The sequence below is a fragment of the Salmo salar genome, chromosome ssa07, assembly GCF_905237065.1.
Source record: "Salmo salar chromosome ssa07, Ssal_v3.1, whole genome shotgun sequence".
NCBI lineage: Eukaryota > Metazoa > Chordata > Actinopteri > Salmoniformes > Salmonidae > Salmo > Salmo salar.
In genome coordinates this window covers 20,345,306-20,372,249 of record NC_059448.1, presented here as the reverse complement: position 1 = coordinate 20,372,249, position 26,944 = coordinate 20,345,306, and the positions used below count along the sequence as shown (strand labels likewise).

General features: G+C 41.6%; 1 protein-coding gene across 1 annotated transcript in view; it reads right to left on the bottom strand.

Annotated features, from left to right (window-relative positions):
- Positions 1-6,500: 6,500 nt before the first annotated feature.
- Positions 6,501-26,944, bottom strand: part of LOC106608787 (phospholipid-transporting ATPase ABCA1) — a 305,836-nt gene continuing 285,392 nt past the window's right edge. The window contains exons 50-51 of the mRNA XM_014206928.2: positions 14,134-14,377; positions 6,501-7,742 (exon numbers count right to left, since the gene is read on the bottom strand). Coding sequence (XP_014062403.2) covers positions 7,617-7,742; positions 14,134-14,377 — 370 coding nt within the window. The 3' untranslated portion in view covers positions 6,501-7,616. The remainder of the gene's footprint in view (positions 7,743-14,133; positions 14,378-26,944) is intronic.

The window sequence follows — 26,944 nt, the reverse complement described above, 5'->3', positions numbered from 1 at the left end:
ACACTGATACAACAGCGCATATGCCTCTTCCCTCCTAGTTGCAGTGTTTGCTGCGTTGGTATCTACCTCCAGCAGGTGAAGAATGGTAGAAGATTTTGGAAGACTGCAGTCATCCCCATCCTGATCTGAGACCCAGCACTAAAGGTCAAAGAATAACACCCAAACAGGCAAATACAGTTTGCAGGTGAATCATACTCTTTACAAAAAAAGGTTCCTTATTGAACCAAAAAGGGTTCCATCGCTTGCTTCATATATGGAACCCCTAAAAGTGATATATAGAACCCTTTTATAGGGTTCTTTGATCAGAACCCTAGAGGTTCTTCTTCACTTAACCAAAATGGTTCCATTTAGAACTCAGCATGAGGCCATTTATGAATTATGGCTACTACCATTAAATAGTATAATTTTATGCTAAGAATATAATTTTATAAATAATTAAATAATGAACAAAAGAATAGCAGCACAGTTTTTTTGTTTGAATGATGGCCCATGTCAATTCTGGCTGACTTCTTTACAATTCAATAGTATTAGTTACAGCAAACAACAAAAATGTGGCTTATGCTCATTTCCCAACCTCCACAAACAGCAGTCCTCACACATACAGTTGAGACGAGCATGTTGTGGGGTTAAGGGCCTTGCTCACGGGCCCAAAGGTAGGGGAATGTTTTGAGGTAGTGAACCGAGCAGCCCTCCAGTTGTCAAATTAATTCCGCTCGTTTTTTCCAGCGCCCGGCCTGCAATTAGAACTGGCTACCTTTCGGCCACAAGTCCAACTCCTGCCACAAGTCCAACTCCTGCCACAAGTCCCACTCCTGCCACAAGTCCAACTCCTGCCACAGGTCCAGCTCCTGCCACAGGTCCAGCTCCTGCCACAGGTCCAGCTCCTTAGCCGCTGGGCTATCTACTGCCAGTACAGTATTGGTTGTTGCCTGACTGGTTCCAGAGAAGGAGAAAAAAGGAGAAAAATATAAGCATGAGTTAATCTGCCAAAATGAAGACAAAATGCTATTCGGACATATCATTATGATGTAGAACAGGGCTATTCAACTCTTACCCTACGAGGTCCGGAGCCTGCTGGTTTTCTGTTCTACCTGATAATTAACTGCACCCACCTGGTGCCCCAGGTCTAAATCAGTTCCTGATTAGAGGGGAACAATAAAAAAGCAATGGAACTGGCTTTGAGGTCCAGTCGAGCTTGAGGGATGTAGAAAAACAATTTACATGCAGTTGTTGTCAGCAGCAGCCGAAAAGAGAGATCCTCTGCCTCTGATAGTTCTGGGTTACTGTCAGACTGAGCAAAACAGAGATGTAGGTTAAAAGTCATGTAAAGATTAACTAGGCTAACGAATCACCAAGACTTATTATACATAATTTACTATAAATAATTAAAACATAGCTCATCTCGGTCAGCAACAGTCTTCCAAACGACAAGCGGTACCGGAGCACCAAGTCTGGGAGCAAAAGGATCCTAAACAGCCTCTACCCTTCTACCCCCTAAGCCATAACACTGCTGAACAGTTAATCAAATGGCTACCCAGACTATTTGCATTGACCCCTTTCTTTTTTTACACTGACTTTCTTGCACTGGCTCTAACCACACACTCACACACAAACACAAAACACACACACGTGCATATTGATGACACACACACACACACACACACACACACACACAGTCTTTTTCAACTAACCTGGGGACACAAAATTCAGTCCCATTCAAAATCCTATTTTCCCTAACCTTAACTCTAACCCTTACCCTAAACCTAACCCTAAAACCTAACGTTAACCCTATCACTAAACCTAATTCTTACCCTAACACTAATTCTAACCTTAACCTTAAACCCCCTAGAAATAGCATTTGACATTGCGGGGACTAACAAAATGTCACCAGTTGGTCAAATTTTTGTTTGTTTACTATTCTGGTCCCCACAAGTATTGTTAAACATGGTGGTGGCTGCATCATGTTATGGGTATGCTTGTCAGCGGCAAGGACTAGGGAGTTATTTTGGGGAAAAAACGGAATAGAGCTAAGCACAGGCAAAGTCCTAGAGGAAAACCTGGTTCAGTCTGCTTTCCACTAGACACAGATTCACCTTTCAGCAGGACAATAACCTAAATCACAAGGCCAAATAGTTGCTCACCAAGACAACATTGAATGTTTCTGAGTGGCCTAATTACAGTTTTTACTTAAATCGGTTTGAAAATCAAATCTAGCTGTAATTGCTGCCAAAGTTGATTCTGACATGTATTGACTCAGGATTGTGAATACTTATGTAAATTAGATATTTCTATATTTCATTTTCAATAAATTTACAAACAATTCTAAAAACATGTTTTAAATTTGTCATTACAGGGTATTGTGTGTACAGTCGTGGCCAAAAGTTTTGAGAATGACACAAATATTAATTTTCAAAGTCTGCTGCCTCAGTTTGTATGATGGTAATTTGCATATACTCCAGAATGTTATGAAGAGTGAACAGATGAATTGCAATTAATTGCAAAGTCCCCCTTGCCAAGCAAATGAACTGAATCCCCAAAAGACATTTCCAATGCATTTCAGCCCTGCCACAAAAGGACCAGGTGACATCATGTCAGTAAAGTCATTTTCTCTGATGAATCCCCTTTCCGATTGTTTGGGGCATCCGGAAAAAAGCTTGTCCGGAGAAGACAAGGTGAGCGCTACCATCAGTCCTGTGTCATGCCAACAGTAAAGCATCCTGAGACCATTCATGTGTGGGGTTGCTTCTCAGCCAAGGGAGTGGGCTCACTCACAATTTTGCCTAAGAACACAGCCATGAATAAAGAATGGTACCAACACATCCTCCGAGAGCAACTTCTCCCAACCATCCAGGAACAGTTTGGTGATGAACAATGCCTTTTCCAGCATGATGGAGCACCTTGCCATAAGGCAAAAGTGATAACTAAGTGGCTCGGGGAACAAAACATCAATATTTTGGGTCCATGGCCAGGAAACTCCCCAGACCTTAATCCCATTGAGAACTTGTGGTCAATCCTCAAGAGGCGGGTGGACAAACAAAAACCCACAAATTCTGACAAACTCCAAGCATTGATTATGCAAGAATGGGCTGCCATCAGTCAGGATGTGGCCCAGAAGTTAACCTGTTAGGGCTAGGGGGCAGTATTGACACGGCTGGATAAAAAACGTACTCGATTTAATCTGCTTACTACTCCTGCCCAGTAACTAGAATATGCATATAATTATTGGCTTTGGATAGAAAACACTCCAAAGTTTCTAAAACTGTTTGAATGGTGTCTGTGAGTATAACAGAACTCAAATGGCAGGTCAAAACCTGAGAAGATTCTGTACAGGAAGTACCCTGTCTGACCATTTCTTGGCCTTCTTTGCCATCTCTATCCATTACAGAGGATCTCTGCTGTTACGTGACACTTCCTACGGCTCCCATGGGCTCTCAGAAGGCGGCAAAAAGCTGAATCGTGGCTTTGCAGGCTCTGGTTGAAAAAAAGTAGCGCGTTTGGGTAGTGGCTGGTTACAGTACTGTGAGACTCAGGCGCGTGCCCGCGTCAACCGAATGCTTTGTTTTCTGTCCTCTGTTTACCTAAACGCAGATTCCCGGTCGGAATATTATCGCTTTTTTACGAGAAAAATGGCATAAAAATGGATTTTAAACAGCGGTTGACATGCTTCGAAGTACGGTAATGGAATGTTTAGAATTTTTTTGTCACGAATTGCGCCATGCTCGTGACCCTTATTTACACTTCGGATAGTGTCTTGAACGCACGAACAAAACGCCGCTATTTGGATATAACGATGGATTATTTTGGACCAAACCAACATTTGTTATTGAAGTAGCAGTCCTGGGAGTGCATTCTGACGAAGACAACAAAGGTAATCAAACTTTTGTAATAGTAAATCGGAGTTTGGTCAGGGCTAAACTTGGTCGGTGTCTAAATGGCTAGCCGTGATGGCTGGGCAATCTACTGAGAATATTGCAAAATGTGCTTTCACCGAAAAGCTATTTTAAAATCGGACACCTCGATTGCACAAAGGAGTTCTGTATTTATAATTCTTAAAATAATTGTTATGTTTTTTGTGAATGTTTATCGTGAGTAATTTAGTAAATTCACCGGAGGTTTGCGGGGGGTATGCTAGTTCTAAACGTCACATGCTAATGTAAAAAGCTGGTTTTTGATATAAATATGAACTTGATTGAACAAAACATGCATGTATTGTATAACATAATGTCCTAGGTGTGTCATCTGATGAAGATCATCAAAGGTTAGTGCTGCATTTAGCTGTCTTCTGGGTTTTTGTGACATTATATGCTAGCTTGAAAAATGGGTGTCTGATTATTTCTGGCTGGGTACTCTGCTGACATAATCTAATGTTTTGCTTTCGTTGTAAAGCCTTTTTGAAATTGGACAGTGTGGTTAGATTAACGAGAGTCTTGTCTTTAAAATGCTGTAAAATAGTCATATGTTTGAGAAATTGAAGTAATAGCATTTCTAAGGTATTTGAAAATCGCGCCACGGGATTACACTGGCTGTTTCGTAGGTGGGACGATTTCGTCCCGCCTAGCCCAGAGAGGTTAATTGACAGCATGCCAGGGCGGATTGCAGAGGTCTTAAAAAAGAAGGGTCAACACTTCAAATATTGACTCTTTGCATCAACTTCATGTAATTGTCAATAAAAGCCTTTGACACTAATGAAATGCTTGTAATTATACTTCAGTATTCCTTAGTAACATCTGACAAAAATATCTAAAGACACTGAAGCAGCAAACTTTGTGGAAATTAATATTTGTGTCATTCAAAACTTTTGGCCACGACTGTAGATGGGTGAGAATAAACATATATTTAATCAATTTAGAATTCAGGCTGTAACAACAAAATGTGGAATTATTCTGTCACGACTTCCGCCGAAGTCGGCTCCTCTCCTTGTTCGGGCGGCGTTCGGCGATCGACGTCACCGGCTTTCTAGCCATCGCCGCTCCATTTTTCATATTCCCATTTGTTTTGTCTTGTTCCATACACACCTGGTTTTCATTCCCTAATCACACTGAATGTATTTAGTCCTCTGTTTCCCTCCATGTCTTTGTGTGAAATTGTTTATTGTTATGTGGGTATTTGTCACGCGCCAGACTTTTGTTCATGCTCCGTGTTTTGGGTACGTTTATGTACGTATGTGCTTCGCTTTGGACCGGAATAAAAAAGTGCGCATGTTACTATACTCTGCTCTCCTGCACCTGACTTCGCCTCCCGTACACACCCGTAACAAATTCAAGGGGTCTGAATACTTTCTGAAGGCACTGTAGTTTGCAACAGCATAGGTTTGTATGAACCTTGCTGTTTGCCACTTAGACTTCGGCAACAATGTTACTAAATATGAATTTGACCTCCCCCTGCCATAGAGAGCTAAAGGTGTTAGACGTCAGCTAGCCATTTTTCTGACTAGGCGAAATAATGCAGCAGCAGCATTTATAGGGATATAAATGTCAATGCAAAACAGCTGAAACAAATTAAAAGGGAATCCTAGAAGTCATTTCAGAGTTTGATGTGACTGGGTTAGCTTTTGTTGCCTGTTGTTTAAAAAAAATCTCCATTACACTCTGGAGTAGGGGTAGAACCCTCATGGGTATATATACATAGCCACAGGAAGTAGGGGTGCTGAGGGTGCTGCAGCACCCCCTGAATAATCTGAATAGTAAACAAATATTTAAAAAATAAACATTCTCGAAAAATGTGCAAAAATTGGCCTTTTCTACTCCTGTATTAGAGGGACCGATATAAAAAAATGCATACATAGTGGAGGAGAGGTCTTTTTGAGGTGGAGGTAAGAGGTGCTTTGGACCTGGAGGATTCATGGGGCTGGTAGCAGAGAGAGCAAAGGCCTCTGGGTATGATGGTCAGGAGTGGCAGGGTGATTAGGGGAATAAGAGTGCTGATAACAACACTTTAAGAATTGACATTGTTTATTCATGGTTTTCTGACAGGTTTTCATAGTTTTCAGGCACATTGAGAAAGGAAAATATAGTGTTTTGATGTGCTTTTGACTTACACATCTAAACCCTGTTCACTCTTTAAAAAGTACATTTTGCAAAAATGTAAACTGAAGAAAAACTATTGAGGGAACGGGTGTGTTTGAATGAAAGAAAATAATGATTGACAGGGGGATGATAAAAAGTGTGACTCATCCTGTCTGTGTATTATGGTCCACCACTGTTCAGTTGGCTGTAAATAAATGACTCACCATCACACAATTTGCGGAGTTCTATGTCAAAGCTGAAGTGTTGCACACGTGAGTGACAACAAAGATAGACTACAATTGAAGGCTTATAAAAGAACGAAGGGGAGAGTTACACAAAGAACGAAAGAACGATGCACTTATTGAGGCAGCAGAGTGAGATATTGAAAGTGGCTGCCACATATCTCTCAAGTCGCTCAAAGTGACTTTTGAACACGGCCCAAAGAATCCCGGAGCATATAAAGCTAAGGAGTTACAAATTCAACTCCTAGTCGCATGACAATTTGTGCAAATGTTTAATAATCTGTCCTGGCATAAAGCAATATTCAGTACAAATAGGATTCCTTATTCTTTACAATGAACAAGATAGTAATGCGGGGGACATTGAATAGTAATGCGGGGGACATGCATACAAATTACATTGAGCTCTCAAAGTGAACCCTAGTGCTCATGAGGGAAACACACACATACAGAGAAGTTATTTGCTTTAGGTAGAAAGTGCTAAGTGCACCTGCAAAGTAATGTATGCAAACTGACAAAGTGCTTGGTGTGGTTTCACCATTGTTAAAAAATATCTACCTGCATTTTCTCCCAACATAGTTGTATAATACGCATATCTACATGGGTTTTATCAAATGTAAACAGTACAAATGCAAACAAATATATCTTTACAGCTCTACAGAGGGATCCTGAGACAGAGGATAGGCTATATTGAATGCACACTTTATCCTGCAAGTACACAGTGTAAGGCTCTCAACTCTGTATCACACTCAATGCATATTTTGCGAAGTTGGGCACGCCATTCTAATTTTGGAATGAAGGAGAGGCTAACGTGCAAATATCCACAGTATGGTCCTGGAAGACTGATAGGGATCTGGTCAAAAGTAGTGCACTATATAGGGAATAGGGTGCGATTTGGGAAGTATTACATGTTTCATCAGTAGCTAGTGAAACAATTGCAACAACATTTGTAAGAGAATGTCGAGGGGCAACATAGTAGCATGTGTTGACCTTTGAGGAAGAGCCGTTTCCTAGCCATGTCATTTAGCATGACAAGGTCTGAGGAAAATCTGTGTTTCACCACACCACACTACGATTAAGTGTGTCTGTTTTTCATCATAATAAAGCATTCCCAAAAAATAACTGCATGACAAAATCTATACATTGATGAAGCAGGTAGACCAATCACTTACCAATCATTTACTTGCCCTTATTTCACTCTGCAATTGCATTATATGTGTTATTTACGGTTAACATTTGCATAATAACATACTATAACATTATTGTGCCAGCTGGCAGAAGTAAAACAAACAAAATCTATCTACAAGCTTAGACCTGAGATATACAGCGCTAGGTGCTGTTCAGTGATAGAATATGAGGTGAACGTTGGGACTCAGGCGCTCTCTGGGACAGGTGGGTTCTGAGTTTTCATTGGCATTTCGTCGGACACGTCCACTTTGTTGTCATAAGTAGCATGGTTGTCCTCCTCATGTTGGTACCTGGCAAAGTTGACAAAGACCTGGGGATGAAGACATGGTGGTGAGAGTAGATGCAGGAGGGACTTGCATGTCACATGCACACACAAATCTGTTCATATGAATGGGTTTCAGTTTAGTTAATTTGTAGTTGGTTTGGTTTTAAGAATTATTAAAAAATGTCAACCGAAAGTCAATCAACGTATCCGATCTGTTCATTCTAATGACATTTCAACAAAACACGTTTCTATAATGTATCCTTAAATGTCTTACACTCCACTGTGAAACGAGACCGAAGGCATCCTGATAATGACCCCCCCCGCAACAATATTTACAACAATTTCTTTATTTACCTTGGTCTGTGTAACAGGGTGGGGAAACAACGGTAAAAGCTTGTATTCATCAGGTAAAGTATCAAGACAAGAAGGAAGCGAAATAAAGCAAAAAGGCCTGTGAAAGCCACCATATATTTTAAGATATGAAGTGACTTTATATGTATAGGCCTAAGAGGAAATGGGGGATGGCCAGATTGTATAACAAATCCCATGTCTCGGATCAACATAACTAATATTACGCCATACTATCTCAGGGAACGAGTTTAGCCACTTAAGCGGAGATTGTTTCTGCAGTGAAACAACAGTTTACAGGGGATGTTTATTCTTCTCCGCCTAGTCCATTAGGCGCTGCCTATGAAGTACATCTTTCTTAACAGTTACAGCCTATAAAATAAGGCCACACAATATGCCTACGGTCACCTTTGAGGCATAAAACAAGTGCCCTTTTATTTCCTTTGGGCAGCAAAGACAGACAAAAGGAGGAACGATGAAAACAAAAACAAAAAATTTCCACCACCCCTCCTCAGCTCTTCCTCCTCCACAGTCATCTTCTGAATCCCTTGTGGAATCAAGTTCACTCTTCTAACTTCAGCGTCAAAGATAAAGCCCGGACTCTGTTTTCAATCAGCCTGGCGTGTTTCATTTGAGATGAAAGGGGAGGGTTCCACCAATTTTCGTGATCCGTTTCAGATAATGTCGACCATCTTAATTGGAACTAGAAAGTCTTCGTTCGAGACTCAAGAGAAACGTCAGACGGTAGGTATGTGATACCTTTGATGGAGGAGGATCCTGGGCATTAGATCCCGTTGAAACACACTTCCTGTTAAATTGAGGAGGACTAGTGCTGTGAAGAACCGTACTGCTGGGCTCTTTGGGATTTTGAGATTGACAGACTAAAGTTTAGCAAATGCAACAGGCTTCCTTAAAAAAATGGCTGACAAAACTTCTTTCTATAACTTTACCGTTATGACATCTTATTAAGGAGGAAATGAGGAAGTGTAAAAACAACAACAATGCATTTCTCCATGCCTATCTTCAACTCCACCTATCAGGGGATTATTTGAATCTTAACCCCAGATGCCATTGGTTGAATACAGTATGCTGAGAGGCTTAAAACATTTATGCCTTTAGCCTTCCATATCAGAGTTTGACAGCTCTTTATAAAACGGGTTGTATGGATCCTGGGTGTTGATTGGTTGATATGCGGGAGTGGTGGGCCAACAAAATACCATGACGTGTTAATGTTAATGTCAGAATTCCATTGTCCTACAGCCCAGGCAGGAAATTCATTAACTTAATCTCTCTTAATCTCGCTACTATTTGTTTTGCAACATTTTGGGGTTGTTCAAACCTACTTGTCTGCCTCTATGACCTGTGCAACAATGTATCATTTTACAAATGTGATCTCTCCTATGCCAGTAGGCTAGCTAGCCCAAGAATGAATGTGGAACTAATAATTCACCATGGAAACCGCAAACACTCGGAATTCCATTCATTACTTTTCAGAGCAGTGAGGCCTATGTAGGCCTATTGGATATTTATTACATCATAATTATTTGAAGTTCTTGTCTCTCATCATCTTTGAATCTCTGCTAGCTACCGACATGCCAATGATTTGTTTAGCATAGCAATGTCTAATGAATAGAATTAGAATGAACGACTCGGTCAAAACATGTAAAAGAACTTCAGAATGCAAAAGTTATCCGATGCGGACCTGGAGGCAAGGGAAATCATGGCTGTGAGTGGCCATCGGTGTGACAGCTCACTAAAAAGTTATTGGCAGCCTAACATTTGGCAGCCTAACAGAAAACGCTGGAGTACCATTTTAGCTGGCAATGACGTGAGTGGGACGTACCATTCTCTGCCAAAGAAGAGGAAGCACTGGTTGCCTCCAACCACAGGCCTTGGATTCGCTTCAGGCCTCAGAACAGCCCTTGTTGGGAGTTGTCACACAATAATTTCTGGGTTTTCAGGCAGTATTACTTAAATATACTATAATGTTCTCTGCGCAAACTATATAATACCCAGAGCACATACCGGAACACTATTATAGGTTGACTACCGTGTATTTGTCAAGGTTGGAAACAATGTATTGTTTGTGAACGCATTGCAACACCCATTCCGAACAATAGAGCATTCCATATAGCAGAGCTACGTAAGTGGTCAAAATGTTGTCACCAATAACCCACATGGGAGCAGAGATTGCACTATGCTACATATTTTTATCCTTTAGTGAATATATTTGATATCCCGCAATCTGCTCAAAGGCATTGGATGTGTGCAACTGTGCATGTAATGCTTTCAAATACTAGCATTTCATACGCCACATGCAGTATTAACATCTCTTCTCCCACTGTACTCACTACAAAACATGTTTCTCCAATCACCTCTAATCTTCTAAGCATTAGTTTATTATAACTTAGACTTCATGCTCCGCTGCTTGTGACTGACATTTAGTTAATAACAGATGGGTATGGGTATTAACTATGGCATTTGGGTGTTTATTAGATGGCCGCCGACGCGTGGCAAGGAGAAGGACTCAGAGGCGCTCAATTAACCTCGCTGCCGTGGCGGTGGAGTCCCAGTGCGCCACACGCGCCACAGTGCACGTTTTAAATACAGGCCAACCCAGTCCACGTCAGCTATATGCTAGTTTGTTCCGTTGTCTTTGAAATGCTCTCTGTAATGTGTGGAGCAAAAAATGACTTTTCTTCAGGGACGAACAGTAGAAATTGAGGTGACACTTATCTGTCCATGTATAAGGGACATAGAAGCTGCATTAGTGTTTACTACTCATTATCAGGCACGAGGTAACCCTTTGTTTTCCATAAAGGGGAAGATACAGTACCTCTGAAAATGTCTAGTGCTCAAGTTGATTGTGTATTTTCAATTTGTGTGTACTTAGTTATAGAGAAACAATGAACAAATGGCGGAGAACAACGCAAATGTGCGTTTGATCAGGGTTTCCCAAACTCGGTCCAAAAATGTTGTATGCTTTAAAAGCCAGGATGTCATACTAATTTCTGCTTTTCATCTAGTAGAATTCACTGCACAATATTGAGGAAGAGAGTCGTCATGACAACAGCTGATAATCAGCTGAGGGGATGCTCTGTACCAAAATGAAGGAATGGAGGGAATCAACACAACTGTGTATTAGATGACACATTCTCAGTAGGATGAGACTAGTATGCTGATATTTGTAGTTTACAGTATTCGTTTTTACTAAACAGTATATTCTAAATACTATGTAGTAAGATTAGTATGTAGTTTTAGTAAGTAGTAAGCGAGACAGATTTCAGACAAGGCCACTAGGTTGTTGTAGTAAGTTGTAGGCAAGACACATTTCGGACATGGGACCTTTCTTTCAATAAAGGCGTTAATGCCTCAGCCTTAGTGCTGGATCAATATGAATTGTAGTGTGAGCCAGATCTTACATGTTGGGGTCTATTTTAACAAACCTACAGCAATGGTAAATCTTAGCGCAGGAGGTAGCGCTGTAGGTTCAGGGGTGTGTCAGAAACATTTTCTGCTATTTTTACAATTATCGGGGCACTTGCTGGAGTTGGTGCTTAAGGGCTGGGTTTTGATGAATAAACAAGTTGTGGGTGTGTCGAGGCATGGCCCCTCATTGGCCAATCAGAACTTGCTCCATGGCGAACTATGTGGCTGCTTCAAGTTCTGTATTTACGTCTTTTATGTATTGCCATGGAATCAACTCAAATCCCAATGTTAGTCTGTTAAAGTTTGTTAAATGGCTTACAGGAACAACATAACAAAATGTAGACCTATCTTTGCTAAATACGTTAATTTGAACCCATTTGCAGTCCACATTGGTCTAAGTAATTGCATTGCTTCAATAGCATTCACAATGATATAAGGGCAAGGCCTACTGTAAATTGCATTATGACTGAGCGTGGACAAGCAAAACATTGTCAATAAGCAAGATTAACTTAATTATTGATAAGGCCTAAAAAGAGAACAAATAATTCTAAACTAAACAAAACTTGTTTTAAATAGGCTGTCACACTTACAGGCACCTTAATTTCTCCCTGTGGTCATATAATATTAAAACAGCTCAGACTATGGAGGGTTTTACGCACATCCTAACTTTTCACAGTAGCTGGACAAAGATCCAATATAAATAGAAAGGGAGAATGTCCACTCACCGTTATACTGCTCCTAAATAGGCCTATGTTTTATGAACCTAATCGGAAACATCTTACAGATCAGATCTTACAGATCGCATTCACACATCTCCAGAAGTTCCATTGCAAGCACGCCACGGACGTTGTCACCATAAAACCAGGAAGGTGAATCATTCTAATAAGTTCGGTTGTAATAAAATTGAACGAAATACCTGTAAAAAAAGACACGCATTGCTGTTGAACCAGCCTTCGTTATAGCCTAAGGGAGGGCATGGGTTTTGAAAATATGAAACGGAAAACAAGCAATTTTTACAGGTTACAGATAACTTCTAAATACGAGGTTCACCGGTATTCACAAAGGTTCTCATCTCTCGTTTCATGATGGGCATGGACACTAAAGAGTGGGAGTGGGTTTTTACGCACATCCAATACTGGACCTGCATGGCTAAAATCATGTGTGCTTGCCTACAATGCATAGATAAAAAGGGTATGTCAGCTGTTTTACTCCTTTCAAACTGGATATTTGAATAAAGCTTTGGTGATTTAGATGTATTTCCAAGCAGTCTTAGGAGCCAAACCCTTTATCGACAGTCTTGACTACTTCGCGATTGCATTGGTCAGAAAAAATATATATAACTTAATTGAGAGGAGGTATTTGGTTTCTAACCAAATACAATTAAATGGGGAAAAAAAGGTTTTTATGTTTAGAAATACGAAGTATACAGGCACCCAACGCACATTTGGCTAATATTGTTCCATGCGCATATGGGCAGTGTGCATCACAGCTGGATAGGCTGAGTTTCCGCTGTCAAAATTCATTTCATAACCAACTGCGTTACCGCTAAAATCAGCTTTTGGTTGGTCTTAAATATCCCTATCAGCGCTTCCTGAAATTACCACTTCATGTTTTTAATGACACTCCTCAAATATTTCCACCTCGCCCATCTGTGCGCAAGCGAGCTGATAAGACAGGTAAATTAAAAACCTGGCATTAGAGCTGGAAAATGCCAGTGCGTCAGTTTTTACATGACGAAGTTGCAAACTAACTTGCGTTTGACACTAGTGCCGTCTTAACACCAGCCGAAAATAGAACCCTGTAGGTCAGAGCTCTCCTCAATAAATCACCAGCTGAAAGGTGACTGTCTGATCTCCGTCCCCATAGGTGTTTTTTTTTTACCCCTTTTGTGTTTTAGTGCAGTGACCTTATAGCCTGCGTGTGATTTTTTATTTACGCTGTGATCTGGTAAATATGCTCCATAGCTGCATTGGCGAACATGTTGTTTTTCCTCTTGTTTTCTTTCTTTATCTCTTTCTTTCTTTTATTTATTATTTTATTTCTTTCTTTCATCCGTTTCATTCTTTTTTCTTTCCTCTCCTGGCAGTTGCTTTCGAGAGGCTCTCAGGCTGAGGGTTGTTTTTATCTAGGCAGGCCTTCTTTCCTCTCCTTTTCTCCCCAAGGATGAGTGGACAGGTGACCTTTGCTGGGTCTTCTTAAGGTGCTCTTGTCTACCCAGACCCCTCCACTGCTGTGCTAATGTTCATCATTGAGGGCGAGGCACACTCTCCTCTCAGAGGCTTGATTACATCAGATCTCAAGCTTCACACATCCAATTGGAAACGTGAGGTGAGGCAGTTGACATTCAACAGCAAGTCTATCAGCATTCAGTGTACAATTCTTAAAGGAAGTGTGTTGTACCGATAATATATGTCTTCATTGCCATAAAAGGGATGGGCAACTCCACTCCTGGAGTGTCTACAGACGTTCACCCAGCTTTAAGATTTGCCCTCACCGGCCATACAACTTGATTTGTTGACTCAGCAATGTTAGTGCAGGGAAGGAAGAAAATGCCCTGTGTGTCCCCACAACATAATTAAATAAAATACCATAGAAACACTATAGTATCTCTATGGTCCTCACCCAGAAAAACTACTGAATGAAGGGTTAACCTGGTTACCTGATCCAAAGTGGTCTGGGAGACAGAGTAGTCCTCCACGCCCAGCCTCTGCTGATGAGTGGTGAACTGGCTGAAGATGCTGACCAGAGCGCCCTTGCTGAGGGGGAGCTGGTACTGCAGAGTGTTGTGGTGCTTCTCCTTCAGTACGCTACCCGGGAAGGTCTCGTGGACAAACTCCTCCACGAGGCCCAGAGCGGGGGGCGAGCCGCCCACCCTCACGATCACAGTGTAGCCGTCCCCGAACCTGGGGAAAACAGACACTAATGAATAAACACATACACATCAATCAAAGCATAAGGACAGACAAAAGGTACGAACACATAGCTACAAGTACACACATCAAGCAACGCACAAATGCACATGTGCAAGCAGACACACACACACTTTTCACGTGTGTGTGCCCTAGCGGCGGTGCCGCCCTAGCGCCGGTGGTGCCCTAGCGGCGGTGCCCTAGTGTTAACATAAACATGTGATAAAAGAAAGAGGGATAGAGGGATGGAATGTAAGAGAGAGTGAGCGAGGGAGGGGGACGTATAATTTATCTTAATTTCCCCGGCTGGTTGAAAGCTCCCGGTGCACACGGCGAGTCGAGGAGCAGGTGCGTCACGAGCAGGCAAGAGCGGCGTGAGTCGGCACAACCAAGAAACTTGTGAGTTGTTTGTCTCCTGAAGGAATTTTCCTTCCACCTCCTTTTCTCCCATCCTTCTCTTTCCCCACCCTCCCTTGTTTATGTTTGTTAATAAGATGCTGACGCTAGGAGCATTGTCTAAGTCCTGAGTTTGCACAAAGCCATGAGTTGGCATGTAGATTTACCCATGGTGCTTTGGGTGTACCTATAAGTAGTGGATCATGGTGTGACACTTGGGGTGCATTCAGACACACAGTTTCTACACAGGTCTGTAAAAATGATCAAATCTTTACAATACCTGGCGAATTTAATATCATCTGTGTCCCAAATGGTTCCGTATAGGTAATAGGGTGCCATTTGGGACTCAACCATAGTCTTCAATATCTGGACTATTTAAGTGTTTAATATCTCAGCAATCACATTAACATTATATAACAATCTGTACAGACTGTGCATATGTGGAACACACCCTGTGCTATTGACGAGGTTGGGGGGGTATAGTTTCTTCTCTGTCATCAGACTTGAAACACCTTGACATGAGCCATCTTGGCCATCTTAAAGCCGAGCCCAATCTAAGCACATATATTTTCAGGGTATGTATACCTCTGCAAAGTCTAATGTCTCAGTCCCAGTATTTATTTATATGTTTACTAAAAAATACAAAAACTGAATGCCTCAAAATAATTAGTTGTTTGGAGGTTATTGTGAATCCAAAATCGGATTTTTCTGATTCATTATTTCTGTGTCTCTTAAGAATGTACAAACAAAGACATTGTGGCACACGTGATGATGTTCAACTCATTGAATCCATTTGAATTAAGCGTTGCTCATTCATTCCCTTTCCAATATTCTGACATGAATAAAAAATATTTCCCGACCATTTCACCAGCACTTTAAACACACCAAAATATGATTCTCATTAAATGCTCCCTCACAGCTGGAGTAGGCTACTCTGGACATGCGTTGGTAGTACCCAACTTGCTAACAATCGTCGGGTCGCTAATGGCCTGGTACTCAGGGCTCTATTGCTCCTCTAACCACTCTGACATCAATGCAAATACAACCGAAGATCACATCAAACACTTCATCAAAACAGTATGATGATTTAAAAACTCACTTCACTGTGATGATCAATTTGAAGAAACAAGTTCAACAACAGGTTGAAACTGAGTGGAAAACATGGTCGTTGTGGATGTTGTTTAAATGGTTCAAATCCAAACACAATGAAATGGACAGCGCTTTCTAAGGTGAAGATTAATTCAAAACACTCATACGCATATTACAGCTTATCCATACGCATAGGCCTATATTTGATCCCAAGCCCCCCCCCAAAAAAAAACCCGGAATTAAAATAATGATTGTGCCATTACACAATACATAGCCTAATAGCCTACCGCATATTATGCACGGCAGAAAGAAACACAGATTTAAGATGTCTTTGGTACATAACTGGTCGAGCCTATAGTCCAAAATTCTACAAATTCTAGTCATCTGCTTTGAGTGTGGACTGTTTTATGCATACTGGATGGACTGGTTACCTAATGTTATGCTCCAACATTTCTATCAATGAGTCTGGGAGAGAACATAGGCGATGCTGTTGGTTCATTGATTGTGCAGGGCGGCTTACAGAGTTAGCCTACAATTACAGTGAATTTGTATTTGATTTTGAATAGCATAGTAATAGGGCATGTTTTATATTTTCATAATCAATAAGCTGACACATTACCTTTAGCTACAGAATATCTCACCATCGTGCGCTTCTATCTCCTCCTCTCTCTCCTTCATTCCTTTCTCGAGTGCAGAGAGAGGGGCTGTCAACAGTGTAATGAAATATGTTTTGTTGTGAAAACATGTTACTATCGAGGTTTCCGAACAGACTTCACATTTCCCAAATTAAGCACTGGGTAGCTGCTGGAACAGGGTTGGAGAGTCGAAAAGAGCAAGATGGCGCCGACAGAGATGGTCACCTTGCTTCAAGTCCTTAGGAAATTATGCAGTAATTTGTTTTTTTATGTATTATTTCTTACATTGTTAGCCCAGAAAATCTTAAGTGTTATTACATACAGCTGGGAAGAACTATTGGATATAAGAGCAACGTCAACTTACCAACATTACGACCAGGAATACGACTTTCCTGAAGCAGATCCTTTGTTCGGAGCTCCACCCTCGACATTGGTTCTATTCCCAGAGGCCAACACAAAACAACGTCGTCGCTGCAGGAGAGGCAGATGGAGTGGCCTCATGGTCAGACTTAGAAAGCAAGCACACCATCCACCGCTTCTGAGCATATTACTCGCCAATGTACATTCTCTAGACAACAAGGTGGATGAAATTAGGGCACGAGTTGCCTTCCAGAGAGACATCAGAGATTTTAACTTTCTCTGTTTCACGGAAACATGGCTCACTCGGGATATGTTGTCAGAGTCAGTACAGCCACCGGGTTTCTTCATGCTTTGCGCCGACAGAAACAAACATCTCTCTGGTAAGAAGAAGGGTGTGAGTGTATGCCTCATGTTTAACGACTCATGGTGTAATCATAACAGCATACAGGAACTCAAGTCCTTTTGTTCACCTGACCTAGAATTCCTTACAATCAAATGCCGACCACATTATCTTCCAAGAGAATTCTCTTCGATTATAGTCACTGCCGTGTATATCCCCCCCAAGCAGATAACTCGACGACCCTGAAAGAACTTCACTGGACTCTATGTAAACTGGAAACCATATATCCTGAGGCTGCATTTATTGTAGCTGGGGATTTTAACAAAGCTAATTTGAGAACATTGATTGTTGCATCCGTTCGAGCAAAACATTGGACCACTGCTACTCCAACTACCGCAATGCACTCAAGGCCCTCCCCCGCCCTCTATTCGGCAAATTTGACCATGACTCCATCTTGTTGCTCCCCTCGTATAGGCAGAAACTAAAACAGGTCACGCCCGCGCTTAGGTCTATCCAACGCTGGTCTGACCAATTGGATTCCACGCTTCAAGATTGCGTCGATCACGTGAACTGGGATATGTTCTGGGTAGCCTCAGACAACAACATCAACATATATGCTGACTCGGTGAGTGAGTTTATTAGGAAGTGCATTGGAGATGTTTTGTTCTCTCTGTGACTTTTAAAACCTTCCCTAACCAGAAACCGTGGATTGATGGCAGCATTCGTGCAAAACTGAAATCGCAAACTTAATCACACCAAACTTAATCATGGCAAGGCGACTGGAAACATGACCGAATACAAACAGTGTAGCTATTCCCTCCGCAAGGCAATCTTACAAGCAAAGCGTCAGTATAGAGACAAAGGAGAGTTGAAATTCAACGGCTCAAACATGAGACGTATGTGGCAGGGTCTACAAATAATGACGGAATACAAAAAGAAAACCAGCCCCGTCGCGGACACCGACGTCTCACTCCCAGACAAATTAAACAAGGTCTTTGCATGCTTTGAGGACAATACAGTGCCCGCTACCAAAGACTGTGGGCTCTCCTTCAACATGGACGACGTGAGTAAAACATTTAAACGTGATAACCCTCGCAAGGCTGCTGGCCCAGACGGCATCCCTATCCGCGTCCTCAGAGCATGCGCAGACCAGCTGGCTGGTGTGTTTACGGACATACTCAATCAATCTCTATCCCAGTCTGCTGTCCCCACATGCTTCAAGATGGCCACCATTGTTCCTGTTCCCAAGAAAGCTAAGGTAACTGAACTAAATGACTATCTCCCCATAGCACTCACTTCTGTCATCATGAAGTGCTTTGAGAGACTAGTCAAGGATCATATCACCTCCACCCTACCTGATACCCTAGACCCACTCCAATTTGCTTACCTCCCCAATAGGTCCACAGACGATGCAATCGCCATCACACTGGCTTATTCCATCTGGACAAGAGGAATACCTATGTAAGAATGCTGTTCATTGACTACAGCTCTGCATTAAACACCATAGTACCCTCCAAACTCATCATTAAGATTGAGACCCTGGGTTCGACCCCGCCCTGTGCAACTGGGTCCTAGACTTTCTGATGGGCCACCCCAGGTGGTGAAGTAAGGAAACAACATCTCCACCCCGCTGATCCTCAGCACTGGGGCCCCACAAGGATGCATTCTCAGCCCTCTCCTGTACTCCCTGTTCAGCAATGACTGCATGGCCATGCACGCCTCCAACTCAATCATCAAGTTAGCAGACAACACTACAGTTGTAGGCTTGATTACCAACAATGACGAGACAGCCTACAGGGAGGAGGTGAGGGCCCTCGGAGTGTGGTGTCAGGAAAACAATCTCTCACTTAACGTCAACCAAACAAAGGAGATGATCGTGGACTTCAGGAAACATTAGAGGGAGCACACCCTATCCACATCGACAGGACAGTAGTGGGGAAGGTGGAAACTTAAGTTCCTTGGCGTACACATCACGGACCAACTGAAAGGGTCCACCCACACAGACAGCATGGTGAAGAAGGCACAACAGCGCCTCTTCAACCTCAGGAGGCTGAAGAAATGTGGCTTGTCACCTAAAACCTTCACAAACTTCTACAGATACACAATAGAGAGCATCCTGTCGAGCTGTGTCACCGCCTGGTACGGAAACTGCACAGCTCTCAACCGCAAGGCTCTCCAGAGGGTAGTGCGGTCTGCACAACGCATCACCGGGGCAAACTACCTGCCCTCCAGGACACCTACATCACCCGATGTCACAGGAAGGCCAAAAAGATCATCAAGGACAAGAACCACCCGAGCCACTGCCTGCTCACCCCGCTATCATCCAGAAGGCGAGGTCAGTACAGGTGCATCAAAGCTGGGAATGAGAGACTGAAAAACAACTTCTACCTCAAGGCCATCAGACTGTTAAACAGCCATCACTAACATAGAGAGGCTGCTGCCAACATACAGACTCAAATCACTGGCCACTTTAATAGATGGATTTAACAAGGGTATCACTAGTCACTTTAAATAGTGCCACTTTAATAATGTTTACATATCCTACATTACTCGTCTCATATGCATACAGTCAGAAGTTTACATACACCTTAGACAAATACATTTAAACTCAGTTTTTCCACAATTCCTGACATTTATCCTAGTAAAAATTCTATGTCTTAGGTCAGTTAGGAGCACCACTTTATTTTAAGAATGTGAAATGTCAGAATAATAGTAGAGAGAATTATTTATTTCAGCTTTTATTTCTTTCATCACATTCCCAGTCAGTCAGAAGTTTACATACACTCAATTAGTATTTGGTAGCATTGCCTGTAAATTGTTTAACTTGGGTCAAACGTTTCGGGTAGTCTTCCACAAGCTTCCCACAATAAGTTGGGTAAATTTTGTCCCATTCCTCCTGACAGAGCTGGTGTAACTGAGTCAAGTTTGTAGGCCTCCTTGCACACACACGCTTTTTCAGTTCTGCCCACAAATGTTCTATAGGATTTAGGTCAGGGCTTTGTGATGGCCACTCCAATACCTTGACTTTGTTGTCCTTAAGCCATATTACCACACCTTTGGAAGTATGTTTGGGTCATTGTGTCAGCGTGTATAAAAGAGGCGAAGTCAGGTGCAGGAGAGTAGCGTGATGTAAACAGGCGCACTTTATTAAAGTTCCAAAACGAGAGCACAACATAAATCAATGTGCTCAAATACACAGAACATAACAAAAGTAAAGCGCGTAAAAAGACACCACAGCAACATGAAACAATTAGACACCAAAACATGATGGGAAACAGAGGGTTAAATACAAGTAGCTTAATTGGGGAAATGAAAACCAGGTGTGTATGGAAACAAGACGAGACAAATGGATATAAGAAAAATGGAGCGGCGATGGCTAGAAAGCCGGTGACGTCGATCGCCGAACGCCCGAACAAAGAGAGGAGCTGACTTCGACAGAAGTCGTGACACATTGTCCATTTGGAAGACCCATTTGCGACCAAGCATTAACTTCCTGACTGATGTCTTGAGATGTTGATTCAATATATCCACATAATTTCCCTTCCTCATGATGCCAACTATTTTGTGAAGTGCACCAGTCCCTCCTGCAGCAAAGCACCACCACAACATGATGCTGCCACCCCCGTGCTTCAGGGTTGGGATGGTGTTCTTCGGCTTGCAAGCCTCCCCCTTTTTCCTCCGAACATAACAATGGTCATTATGGCCAAACAGTTCTATTTTTGTTTCATCAGACCAGAGGAAATATCTCCACAAAGTACGATCTTTGTCCCCATGTGCAGTTGGAAACCGTATTCTGGCTTTTTTATGGCGGTTTTGGAGCAGTGGCTTCTTCCTTGCTGAGCGGCCTTTCAGGTTGTGTCGATATAGGACTTGTTTTACTGTGGATATAGATACTTTTGTACCTGTTTCCTCCAGCATCTTCACAAGGTCCTTTGCTGTTGTTCTGGGATTGACTTGCACTTTTCGCACCAAAGTACATTCATCTCTAGGAGACAGACCGTGTCTCCTTCCTGAGCGGTATGACGGCTGCGTTATCCCATGGTGTTTATACTTGCGTACTATTGTTTGTACAGATGAACGTGGTACCTTCAGGCATTTGGAAATTGCTCCCAAGAATGAACCAGACTTGTGGAGGTCTACAAATCTTTTTCTGAGGTCTTGGCTGATTTCTTTTGATTTTCCCATGATGTCAAGCAAAGAGGCACCGAGTTTAATTTAGGCCTTGAAATACATGCACAGGTACACCTCCAATTGACTCAAATTATGTCAATTAGCCTATCAGAAACTTCTAAAGCCATGACATCATTTTCTGGAATTTTCCAAGCTGTTTAAAGGCACAGTCAACTTAGTGTATGTGAACTTCTGACCCACTGGAATTGTGATACAATGAATTATAAGTGAAAAAAATCTGTCTCTAAACAATTGTTGGAAAAATTACTTGTGTCATGCACAAAGTAGACGTCCTAACCGACTTGCCAAAACTATAGTTTGTTGACAAGAAATTTGTGGAGTGGTTGAAAAACGAGTTTTAATGACTCCATCCTAAGTGTATGTAAACTTCCGACTTCAACTGTATACTGTATTTTATACCATCTATTGCATCTTGCCAATGCCGCACGGCCATCGCTCATCCATATATTTATATGTACATATTCTTATTCCATCTGCTTACATTGTGTGTATAAGGTAGTTGTTGTGAATTGGTTAGATTGCATGTTAGATATTACTGCACTGTCAGACTAGAAGCACAAGCATTTCGCTACACTCGCCTTAATATCTGCTAACCATGTGTATTTGAGCAATAAAATTTGATTTGACATGTTGTACATAGTTTGGGAGGAATATTACTTGTCGCACAGTGAGAGGCTGCATGCTCTTTAAACAGTGGTTGATGTGTTGAGTGAAATAAGTGTTCTTATTCTAATGCCGTGTGAAAGGAGAGTTTTGATGGTTTCCTCAAAAAAGAGGTGGGTGCCAGCCTTCTCCTGCTATTATATTTGTTTTTCAGCTGCTAATATAAAGCATTGCTCCACTATAAAACCGGAGGAGCCAACCTGGCCGGATTGAAAAACGAGACATGAGAAAGCGCCTCCTTTCGCTATTCCAGTGCTAACGGATGACATGTATTTTTCACCCTATTCCTGTTCCTGCCCATTTCACAATGGGCCACTCTAAATCAAAACTCATTTTACATATTAGTAAAAACAGGGTTAAATTAAGAATAGTCTGATGGGTGAAAATATGATCGCTTGAGAGAACAGCGTGTGCAGGAACAGAGCGCAAGCTTTAATTTATTTTTAATCATCAATAGCCTATAGTCACATTATGCAGCCCATATATGTTTTACATTTACATTTTACATTTACATTTTAGTCATTTAGCAGACGCTCTTATCTAGAGCGACTTACAGTAGTGAATGCATACATTTCATACATTTCATTTCATGCCTTTTTTTTGGTACTGGCCCCCTGTGGGAATCAAACCCACAACCCTGGCGTTGCACACACCATGCTGGCGTTGCAAACACCATGCTCTACCAACTGAGAATCTACCGTATAAGACCTGTTTCAAAAGTCCACTTTTAAGTACAACATACTGTATGAGTCGGCCTACTGTACTGTATGTTGTCTGGCTAAGCGCCATTTCATATGCTGTAAGCTAGTTAATTTAGAAGACAAGATATCCTTATAAGTCCTGTGCCATTATTTTATATTATATGATTTTATATTAAGAACAATATAATTGAACTTAGCTGAATAAAATATAAAGGATATTTTTCCCAAGACAGAGCGAGTGCGCATAGAAGCTGCTACAGTTCCTTCAGAAAGTATTCATACTCCTTGACTTATTCCACATTTTGTTGTGTTACAGCCTAAATTCCAAATGGATTACAATTATTTATTTCCTCACCCATCTACACACAATATCTCATAGTGGCAAAGCGAAAACATGTTTTTAGAAATTTTATGAAAATTAAATACAGAAATATCTAATTTACATAAGTATTCACATCCCATAAGTCAATACATGTTAGAATCATGTTAGAATAGCGATTACAGCTGTGAGGCATTCTGGTAAGTCTCTAATAAATCACATTTTGTAAGCAACTCCAGTGTATATTTGGCCTTGTGTTTTAGGTTATAGTACTGTCTCCCATTGTCTGTTGGAAAGCAGACTGAAACAGGGTTTCTTCTAGGATTTTGCAAGTGCTTAGCTCAATTCTATTTATTTTTATCCCCAAAAACTCCCTAGTTCTTGCCTATGACAAGCATACCCATAACATGATGCAGCCATCACCATGCTTGAAAATATGAAAAGTGATACTCAGTGCTGTGTTGGATTTGCCCCAAAGATAACACTTTGTATTGAGGACATAAAGTTCATTTATTTTGCAGTTTTACTTTAGTGCCGTTAGTGTCTTACAGGATGCACGTTTTGGAATATTTTTATTCTGTACATGCATCTCTTGTTTCACTCTATCATTTAGGTTAGTATTGTGGAGTAACTACAATGTTGTAGATCCATCCTCAATTTTCTCCTATCTCAGCCATTGAGCAACTGAGTTAGGAAGGATATCTGTATCTTTGTAGTGACTGGGTGTATTGATACACCCATTCAAAGTCAGACAACATACTGTATGAGTCGGCCTACTGTACTGTATGTTGTACTTAAAAGTGGTCATTTGAAACAGGTCTTATTCGGTAGATTTAGAGTTATTTGCCAACTTTAGTTGTGAATGATACAAACCTGATACAACAAAATGTCTGAGAAATCAAAACATATATGGGCTGCATAATGTGAAGGCACAGTATTATGTTCTTCTGAAATACATTTTCTTCATATCATAATATTTCTTTACACCTGCCTAAAATAAATAATTTTTTTTTTGTGATGGTGTATATTAAATAGATTTCTTAGACTTTTTAAAATGCATATATTCCACAGGCTTGTACTTGTGGAGGCCTGGAGTTGCTAAATGTGTTTATGTTAATTAGCGGTCAATTACCGTGAGACCGGCAGTCATTTGCATGACAATTACCGGCTGACAAAATTTCATGACCGCCAAAGCCTTATGTCCGCTAATTACAATTTTGCATTTTCGCTTGGCTTTTACGCTGTGTCTATTGAGCACAAAATAAGACACTTTACCTTGTTATTTTGTCGTTAGTGCTCTATGACCTGTTGTTTTCTGCTTAATTAATCTCCTAATGTTATATTTACTTGTGGAAATGTCCATTGTGGGCTGTTAAGTGCTACATGCAAGGAAAGGCAGCAATCCCTTAATAGTAATTAGAGATATGGTGAGCAAGCCTCAGCCTCCACTATCTCAGGGGGCTGTGGGAGAGGGCTGTGAAGCTCGGTGGTGGTGAAAAGGCAAATGCTTCCCCTGGGTGGACGGGCGAGTCCTCCAATACAAAGATGGCTACTCGAGGTTGGAAGTGTTCGAAGTACCACACTAAGGCTATGTTTCAATGTTCGTACTAGCATACAACTTAGAATCCACGGCCAGTACATTGCTTCATTATAAGCTGTATGCTAGTATAGATATTGGAACAGAGCCTCACAGTACATATTTAAAATGTCTGTCGACCCATAGAGCCTTTCAATGCCAATACATCCTTATACCATATAACAAGCCATGGTCGTGTCTGAATATGCGATAATAGAACATTTTATAGAATGTGAAATGTTGAAACTTGAGGATGCTTTAAATGCCAGGATGTCATAGTCATTTCGGCTTTTCATCTAGTAGAATTGGATGCATGCTATTGAGGTAGAGAGTCATCTTTTTAGACCCACATGTGTTTGACAAAAGCTGATAATCAGCTGATAATGAAATAAGGGGCTGTATCAAATTGAAATAATGATGGGAAACAACATTAGATAGTGTATTTTCAAATTAGGGTGAGTCTATTGTTGCTGCTTATATTTGTTTCGTACTGCATACCTTTTACTAAACAGTACATTCTAAATAGTATGTAGTACCTAGTATGTAGTTTTAGTAAGTAGTAGGCAATGTCCAATTCCCTGTGATTACAAAGTAGAGTGGACTTCCTTCCATAGTATTTTGAAATAGGCCATGAGTACAAAGTTTGAATGAACAAAAGGCTAAGTTAACAGAGATGCCAGGAGTCTTCTGACATCTCACCCGTTTTGAGACTAAGCTCTCATCAAGCCTGCTTTCATCAAACCCGATTCATCATCCAATCAAGAGTCTGACAAAATCCCCTCCACTTAGCGATGGGCTTGGGCCAGACAGGAAGTCTGCCTGTCTGAAGCCGGTGAGGAGCAGCCGAGCTGCAGAAGTCCCGAGCTCAGTGAAGACGAAAACATTAAAAAAATGCAATAATGGTCGGTAGCGTCGCGAGAAAGGGTTTCAGGCTTGCATGTGTAATCAAATGCTTCTTGTTAGCGGTGGTAAAAAGCGGCTGATCAATTTTCTCTCTCTCTTCTCTGCTACACTGTGGTTATAGGAAGAATGGTGGGCTATATATTCATTTTCCCCATTTATACCCTTCTGTTATCTCACCACAATAAGATCATCTCAACACAATAGAAAATGCTAGCATCTTCACTCGTCAATTGTTTGCCCAATCCCAAATTGACCACTTGTCCCTATATTCCCCTACACGTTATGCACGTGTGGCGATCTGAGAAGATGAGGATGGTATAAGTAACATTGAAATAACTGTTTTGCTTACTGATATGCTAGGTGAATTTTTGCCATACCTATCTATTTCATTCAGATGTCCACAAATACACAAGAGTGGGAGTTAGGGGTTGATTTGGGATTGTCTGTCTGTCTGTCTGTCTGTCTGTCTGTCTGTCTGTCTGTCTGTCTGTCTGTCTGTCTGTCTGTCTGTCTGTCTAGTTGGCAGAGGTTTAAATCTCATCCAACAGTTCATTATTCATTCATTATTCAGACTCGGTCCCTACGAGGGCTGTTACAAGTGAAGCTCCACAGTTTTTCACAGAGCCTCTATATCTAACTTCTCTGATTATACTGGCTCCCCTCTCCTCTCTCCTCACTTCTATCCCTTCTCTCCCTCTCTCCCTTCTCTCCCCCCTCTGTCTTCTCTCTCCGCTCCCCTCTCTACTCTCCCGACTCAGTTGGAGAGTCCCAAACCGTGTAATTTTAAACAAATAACATCCAGCTTCAGAAAGAGGGGCAGAGACCTGCTGGAGTGCTGTGTAGTGTGGAGTGAGGAAGAGTGTGAAAAGAGAGGGCAGAATAGAGGTAAAAGGTCACCAACTACAACCTTACTTGTGTCCGGAGGGGGGGGGTCACACCAGGGGCCTGAGTGGCCGTGCTTTAATCGGGCAGGAAGTCCTTGAGGGGGTCACACACAGAGGTCGCCCATAGGGGTCATCATTTAAGCTCCTCGGCACAGAGAACCCGCAGGCGATGGATATGCACACAGCACAGGCATGTTTTATTCAAAACGTACTGTTCACATGAGGTCTGGAATAGACACACACGTGCCCGCACACACACACATTCTGCATACATAAACTGCATTCATGAACACACATGCTTTCTCTGGCCGTAGAGGATTTTAGATATCTGTCCGTGTGCAAACACTATTAATTACAGCTACGCGCTGATGCATTGTAAACCGCGAGGGGTATTATTTTCCCATCCATCTCAGACACTGACAGTCAGTTAGATAGTGTACTACTTAGCTACAGTGCACCCGAGTCAATCCACATAGAGAGCGAGAGCAGATTTATTAGACTTTT